This window comes from Balaenoptera musculus, chromosome 19, assembly GCF_009873245.2.
Source record: "Balaenoptera musculus isolate JJ_BM4_2016_0621 chromosome 19, mBalMus1.pri.v3, whole genome shotgun sequence".
NCBI classification, from domain to species: domain Eukaryota; kingdom Metazoa; phylum Chordata; class Mammalia; order Artiodactyla; family Balaenopteridae; genus Balaenoptera; species Balaenoptera musculus.
In genome coordinates this window covers 16,255,309-16,263,485 of record NC_045803.1, presented here as the reverse complement: position 1 = coordinate 16,263,485, position 8,177 = coordinate 16,255,309, and the positions used below count along the sequence as shown (strand labels likewise).

Below are 8,177 nucleotides of genomic sequence, written 5' to 3'. Positions count from 1 at the left end.
ATTGAAGAACATTTGGATTGTTTCCAGTTTTTAGTGATTATAAATGATAATAATATAGACATTCATGAATAGGTTTTTGTGTGAACATAAGTTTTTATTTCTCTAGGCTAAATATAAGTGGGATGGCTAGGTCACATGGGAAGTGTATGTTTAACTTTTTAAGAAACCGCCATATTGTTTTCCAGAGTGTTTTTACCACTTTGCATTCCCATTAGCAGTGTATGAGAGTTCCAGTTGTTTCACATCCTCTTCACTGCTTGGTATTGTCACACATCTATGATTGTGAAAAGCCCCGGTTTATAGAGACCAGTGTTGATATCTGTGTTTTGGCTGCTGTATATTACTTATAAGGCAGGGCATGACAAGTCTGGCACTATTTCTGGACCACAAATTAAGTGAAGATATTCAAGCATTACCTGGCAAGAATGTTTCAGGTTTGAGATGCACTATGCACAATCTGATACTGGGGACACAAGAAGTGAGACGACATGCTTTTTTGCATACACAGATTATCAGAAAATACACAGGAGTTGTAGGAACCATGTTTATGGGATGGAATTGATATATAGCTGGACTGGAAAATCTCTAACATTATCTCCATGATGCTTAAATGTCTGATGTTGACTTTGATTGAGATAAGGGCAGAGGGATATATAAGGTGCTGTTTAAAGTTGAAAACATCCTCAAAGACAGCCCAGAGTCAATTTGTTTACTCACATAAACAATTAGATAGCCCAGCTTGACTATGTGACCAGTGAACAGAGGGTCATAAAAGCCCTTGTGGGGAACTTCTGCCTGAGCTCTCCCAGAGCCAAGGTTCACACAGATCTTAGTGGTTCAGTCAGGAGATAAGAGTGCAGTCTCTGTGTGAATAAGGACACTGGGGAGCTTGCAACTGGACTCCCCCCAACCAAATGCTTGCCTACCCTTTCTCTTGGTAAGCTACATCCTTTGCTTTTAGAGGAAAGCATTACACGTATATACTCTGTGGAGTTTTGCTAGTTCTTTTGAACTGATGAAATTTTTGCCCATGTTAATTCTCTTGTGTCCTATGACCTTGCAGTTAGGTCTACAAAATATGAATTTGCAAATTAATTCCTATCTTGTTGTATATATTTAGGAATAAGTGGACTTGGATTCCAAAACCATGTCCACTCCTCAGAGCTGCACAAACTTCACTGACCAAAAGATCAGTTAGATGAAAATCCTCATTTCATATATTTATCAATTCATAAAATAAGGACCCATAAAAATTAATGAAAAAGAACATTTTCAACTTCTTCAAAAGAAATCTTAACACAGGAGTTTGGAATATAGCCCAATCCTGTTTCATACCAAAATAAAAACTTTTGGACCTAATTTTCCTGAACGGCTGTTAGAAAGCAAAACTTCAAGGTATTCAAAGGTTCCTCCTACAAGGATATGGCTGTACTTATGTCCATTGGATTCTATATCTTGATTTCTGTCTTCACCTTAGTTCATGAAATGACTCTGCACAGGATCTTTCAAAGATAGACTTACTTCTCTCTGCACTGTCCATAGCTGGTATTTTGGGGCTATTTTAATTTTTTTTGCAAAATTGGGAAGTATACATTTGCATTGGTAATCAAGTTGATGAGTATAACTTACTACCAGAAAAGGAGAAAAAAAAAAAAGGAGGAAAAAAAAGATATGTATATGGACTCCTCACTGAATTGTTATGTAGATATGTAATTGTAAACAAAAATTACAGTCCAAACTTCATCTGTATTTCAGGGCCAGTTTTTGCTCACGCCTAGATCACCTCGTAGTCACCACACTTTTGCTCATTGACCCTGGAATCCAAATATTCATACCTTTATTTTTTAATACAGATACTAACAGATTATTTCCCCCTTCTTTTAATCTATCAAATTTAATTTTAAAATGTGACCATTTAATTTTGAGGGTCAGAAATTTGAGAAGGCCTCAGCTGAGCAGTTCCTGCTTGGGAAGGGGGGAGTGGATCTCTCATGTGGTTCCAGTTGGATGTCAGCAGCAGCTACAGTCATCTAAAGACTTGACTTGCCCCAGATGGCCCATTCATATAGTTGGCAGATGATACTGGATAACGGCTTGGTGCTTAGCTGGGGCTATTGACTAGGGTGCCTACACATAGGCTCTCTAGCATCATGATCTCGGTATGGTTGGACTTCTTTCATGCAAACAGCTTTCCCCAGAGTTAAGAGTTGAAGCCTCATCTGTTCCCATGTCAACCTTCCTTTCTTTAGTATGAATTCTTTGCTGTTGTATAGAGTGAGTTATAACTAATCATTCTTACAGTCATTTCATTTGAAGTGTTCCCATCCATTGTGAATTCCCTGGTGTTGTAAGGATTTGAGCTATGGCTATAAGCTTTTCCATATTTATCATTTTTATATGACCAGTAAGATAGTATTTTATCCAGTTAGAATTCTCTAATGTTGCGCAAGGAAGATACTAGATGCCTCCTTTTCTCTAGTATGACTTTGATTTCAAATAGGCATTCTTAGGGGTAAAGGCAATCTCACATTTATTACATGTGTCTGGTATTCAGGATTTGAGCTGTGGCTAAAAGCCTTTGGACATGCATTATATTTGGATTCCCAGTTTTCACAACATTCATAGAGTTTCCCTCTAGTATGAATTCTTGCGTTTGAACCATTACCATATTGATACTATTTACAGCTGTCTTCCTTCAGAGTGAATTATCTCATGTTGTGAAAGTTATGAGTCATTTGATAGTATCAACATACATATACCCCAGGACCCAGCAATTCCACTCCTAAGTATATACATGAGAGAAATGAATATATGTACACCGAAATATAAATACATTCAAAGAAGCATTATTTATTATGACCCTAAGCTGTAAACAATAAAAAAAGTCCATCAACAGTAGATTGGATAAATTGAAATATAATCATATAATGGAATTTTATACAGAATGAAAATAAATAAACTTCTGCCACATGCACTAATGATGAGTTTTAAAGACAGAGTGATGGATGAAACAAGCCATATATGAAAGAATACATGATGTATAATTTACTTTATATAAAGGTTTATAATATGCAAAAACTATAATGTTAGAAGTTAGAACTGTGGTTAACTCTGAGGAGGTAACAACTTTTATACCATATTTGCAATGAGAAATACAGTCACACCGCCTTACTTTTAAAGCAGTTCTGTTCACAGTGTGGTCCATGGACCACTGCCAGGCAGCCTACTGTTTATTACTGGGTCACAACAAGGTATATATTAAAATTTAAAATAAGCAATTTAAAATGTTTGTAGCAACTTGATAGAGGAATTTATGTTTGGTGAATCTAATCATTTTAAGCTTGTATTTTCAATGACTTTTATCATTTAATTTGTCCAGTAATTCTTTTTATGTGTTTTATAGGAGAGCAAATAGTAGGTACATATGTGGTACAGTACCTTAAACTGTTTAATATTATTATATTTGCAAGCAACAGGTTTTACTATGACTTTATAAGTTTTCACCAAAAAAGTCACAGATTTTAGTGAATTCCCACAGTTTCTATCTTGTGAGTTTTCTGATGGACAATGAGGTTTGACTTACAACTGAAGAACTTTCCACATTCTTTACATTCATATGGTTTCTCTCCTGTGTGAGTTTTCTGATGGCGAATGAGGTTTGATTTCCTACTAAAGGCTTTCCCACACTGAGGACATCCATTGGATTTCTCTCCTGTATGTATTCTCTGATGAACAGTGAGGATTGCCTTCTGGCGGAAGGACTTCCCACATTCATTACAAATATAGGGTTTTTCTCCTGTGTGAATTCTTTGATGGAGAGTGAGGGTTGTCTTTTGGCAGAAGGACTTCCCACATTCATTGCAAATATAGGGTTTCTCTCCTGTGTGAGTTCTCTGATGTACAGTGAGGGTTGTCTTCTGGATAAATGCCTTCCCACATTCATTACATTGATATGGTTTCTCTCCTGTGTGTGTTCTCTGATGATCAATGAGGTATGACTTCTTTCTAAAAGCACTTCCACATTGAGTACATTCATAGGCCTTCTCTCCTGTATGTGTTTTGTGATGTCTAGTAAGGGTTGCCTTCTGGCGGAAGGACTTCCCACAATCCATACAAATGTAGGGTTTCCCCTCTATATGTGTTTTCTCGTGAAGAGTGAGGGCTGTCTTTTGACGGAAGGCTTTTCCACATTGACTACAAACATAAGGTTTCTCACCTGTGTGAATTCGCTGATGTTCAATGAGATATGACTTCCTTCTAAAGCTATTCCCACAGTAAGGGCACTGAAAGGGTTTCTCTTCTGTTTGAGATCTCTGATGCATGATAAAAATGGACTTCCTACAGAGGAACTTCCCATATTTGCTGTATGCGTGGGCCTTCTTCTCCATAATATTTTGTTGGTGAACATTGAGATTTGACTTTTCGATGAAACCTGTTCCATCTTTATTGTATTCAAAGGGTCTTTCTCCTCTGTGAGCTCTAGTATGTGTAAATAACATTCCTTTCATAAGGAAGGGTTTTTCACATTCATTATGTTCAAATGACTGCTCTGGAGTTTGAACCTTCTGATGTTGAATAAGCTCTTGTTTACCACTCAGACTCCGCTCTGTTTGTTTATAGAGATTCACTGCAGTATGAATTTTCTCATGTTTAGTATTAAGGAGTGATTTCTCCCATCCATTACTCTCACCAAACTTCTCTCTTACAGGACTTATATTTCTAATGACTAATTCTGAAATATTTTTAAAAAATTTTCCATCAGGTTTATATTCACTTAGTGTTGTTTTTGAAATAATACGGTTCTTGCTGACAGTAAATGTTTTCCCCAAAATATTAGTTCTCTCCTTCATTAGCCTTTTGTGGTTGATGGATACAACTGATCTAGAATGCCTGTCTTGGTATTCTTTGAACTTCACTAAAACATCTTCAGCTTTCCAATCTTCTTCTAGAAAAAATACAATTAACACCAGTAAGTCTTCACATAAACGTTATGGATAAGATATATATACAAACAACCCATGGTGGGACTGTCTATCTCACTACTGTAGTCTACAGAAAGGCCAAAATAAATTACCTCTTGGAGGGAAAATGTATATAACATTAAAATGAGGAAAAATTGCCATAAGCAAACAACATTTATATCTTTGGGATGTTATAAATATAAGCTACATTGAGCAGGTATAATAAACACAAGGGCAAGTAAGCAGAAGATAAAGGATGGTGAAAGTGGGATTGCTCTTGGAATGGGCAGATTCAGAGATAATGGAGGGAGCCTATCAAGGGTACTAAACAGTAAGCAATGAAAATGTTCAGGTGAAGATGAAAGACTATATATTTATTCCCTAATGACTAAATAAGTGTTATAAAATACTTCCATGTGTTTCTTCCTCACTTGTATTTAGCCCACCCATGGCAAATGAACTTTCTCAGGACTCATTTCCTAGTGCAAACAGACACACTAGTCTATAGTCTAGACCCTAACTCTCCATATCACTGCAATTTTTTTTCTCTTGAAAAGGAAGAATTGGGAAAACATAATTCCATTAGGAATTGTAAAATAAACCAGAGGACAAAGCATATCTGCAACATGAATATAATCACTGTTATGTTCTGACTGCTGCTACCAGCAATGTATTCTTCCAGAAATGATCAATAACTAAATTCTCTTGACCGTCAATTATAACTTTTCCTCCTTTCAATTTGCTAAATTACTTTTTCAGTTTTAGGGAAGGATGGGTTCAAGTTTTCCTCCCAGTGGAGTAACATACCTTAACTCTGCTATTTCCTATTGGGGCTGTGAAAGATTGAATTCTTCAATGTATAGGTACAGCACTGATTGGCCTTAAAAACTATATCTTACTACTGTTAACTTACTACCACCCATATCTGGTGGGGCAATTTTAAAGATGGATTCATCTTACTCACGACTTACATCTTATTTACAACAGCCCTTTTATCCCATCAAACTAGACATCGAAAGGTAAACAGGTAATACTGTATCATATATTTATAAAATGGAATACTTCAGTGAAATTTATACAATGGTATACCATTCAGCAATAAAAAGGAAAAAACCTACTGATACATAATGACAAAAGGGATGAATCTCAAATATTTTTCAGATTTAAAGCTTTATGCAAAAGAGTACACGTCGTACAATTCCATTTATGTGTAGTTCTAGGACACACAAAACTAATCTGTATCAATAATTGGAATTATACTGCCTTGCTGAGAATTCAACCACCTTCAGGGACATGCTACAATCCAATTTATCCAAAAGCCTTCACATATTCTTTCTACCCTTCAATGTCTATTTTGTCTGAAATTAGTATATAATTATAGTCTGGACCATCCATTTCAAGCAATCTTTCAACAACCTGCTATTTTCATATAATATTATATGTAAAATGCTCAATTTGATAATAATGCCTTCCCAACTAAAACTTATGCTCTTGGACGTCAACATTTTATTGACTATCTTCTTCGAAACCTTCTGAGTATACATTAACACACTTATCAGTGGTAAAGAGATATGATCTTGACATGTATATCTAAAAAGAACTTACCATTAAATGATTTTTGAATGGATGAGAAAGATGTTTTCCTTGCATACTACCACAGGCCATCAATCAAGTAACTATCGGAATATCTAGCCTCTGCTACAAGCCACAGTAAGGAAAAGTAAAAGAGAGGACCTTATTTTGAGGGAATTGTTAATCAGATGGGAAAAGAGGCCTCAGATAAAACAGTGTTGAATCAGGTAGCAAATTACTAGATCATATCAGAGGATTTGTCTGTTTGCATGTTTATAGACACTAAGTATAATGTGAATGCAGAAAAAAAGGAACTGACATGCTTTGGAGTCATCAAGGAACATTTCATGGGGAAGTGAAATTTGATCTTTTAATCAAAGGATATGTAGTATTGTGTGGTAAAGAATATATAATCTTGCCCAAAGAGAAGTCTGACATTTGCCTTTGGATTCTGGGAGGTAATCTCTAAGTCCTTGGAATGTCATGCCTGAGAGGAAAATTAATTGCCTGGGAGCCTTTGGCCAGCCAGAAAGTAACAATGTGATTGGGGGGGGGGTGGTCTTTGAGTCACACCAACAATGTGATTGAGAACGGGGGGCTTTGGGTCACAGAATATTAGCTCAGTCTCTTAAGGGGCTAGAAACTTAGGTCAGCCACATGGGCAGTCAAGCATGCCTATGTGATGGAGCCCTAATATAAGCTTTGGACTATAGACTTGGGTGAAGCTTCCCTGGCTGGCAGTATTCTATATGTATTGTCACAGGGAAGTAACACTGTCCATGACTCCAGAGAGAGGACTACTAGAAGCTCTGTGTTTGGTACTTTCCTGGACTCTGCCTTATGTGCTTCTCCCCTTGGCTAATTTTAATCTGTATTCTTCTCTTACAAACCATAACTGTGAGTATTATAGCTTTCAGTAATTTTTTAAGTCCTTATAGAAAACTATTGATCCTAACAGTAGTTGTGGCGACCCTTGAACTTACAGTTGGTATCAGAAGTGATGGTGGCCTTGTGTGTACTACTGTACTCTCTTAGTTTGTAGTTGGCTAACTTTGCAAGTATCCTTATGGTTATATGGCAGCTGTCATATAATGAAAGGTCCAGTGTGAAGAATAAAATCAATTGTATTGAGTACATTTGGGAGATTCGAACAGACATTAGCAGGAATTCTTAGTCAAAAAGAGAAATACATGTGGAATGACCAGATGGAATATTATTCTGTCAGCCCTTGAAAAAGAAGGGATTTAAATTTTATATAATAAGTGATATCTTTTTTGCATATTGACTGAAAGAAAACTGAAAGAACTGGAAAAAAAATCATGGCAAATCTAAATAGTAATTACAGCAGCCCACACCTGAAATAACATGGCTCTCGCTTTTGAAGATGTCAGTGGCAAACGAGAATATGAGAGGATGTAAAGATATTTCATGGAGTGAAATAAAACACAAATTGTGGAGAGATGATTTTTAAAATATTGCAGAGATGATGGAATCAACCTGATGTTACAAGAAGCTGACTACTGGAACAAAAGGATATACAAAGATAAGATAAAGTTAATGACTATTATTTCTGAAATATCAATAACCAAAAGGATGAGACAAGTGACACTATATTGCTGTAGGCAGATTAAAATATACCAGTAG

At 36.2% G+C, this 8,177-nt stretch overlaps 1 protein-coding gene across 11 annotated transcripts in view; it reads right to left on the bottom strand.

The window, feature by feature from the left end:
- Window positions 1–2,910: 2,910 nt before the first annotated feature.
- ZNF382 (zinc finger protein 382) overlaps window positions 2,911–8,177 on the bottom strand; it is a 51,516-nt gene continuing 46,249 nt past the window's right edge. For all 11 annotated transcript variants that reach the window (XM_036832870.1, XM_036832871.1, XM_036832873.1 and 8 more), the window contains one exon: window positions 2,911–4,945. In XM_036832870.1, coding sequence (XP_036688765.1) covers window positions 3,522–4,945 — 1,424 coding nt within the window. In that variant the 3' untranslated portion in view covers window positions 2,911–3,521. The remainder of the gene's footprint in view (window positions 4,946–8,177) is intronic.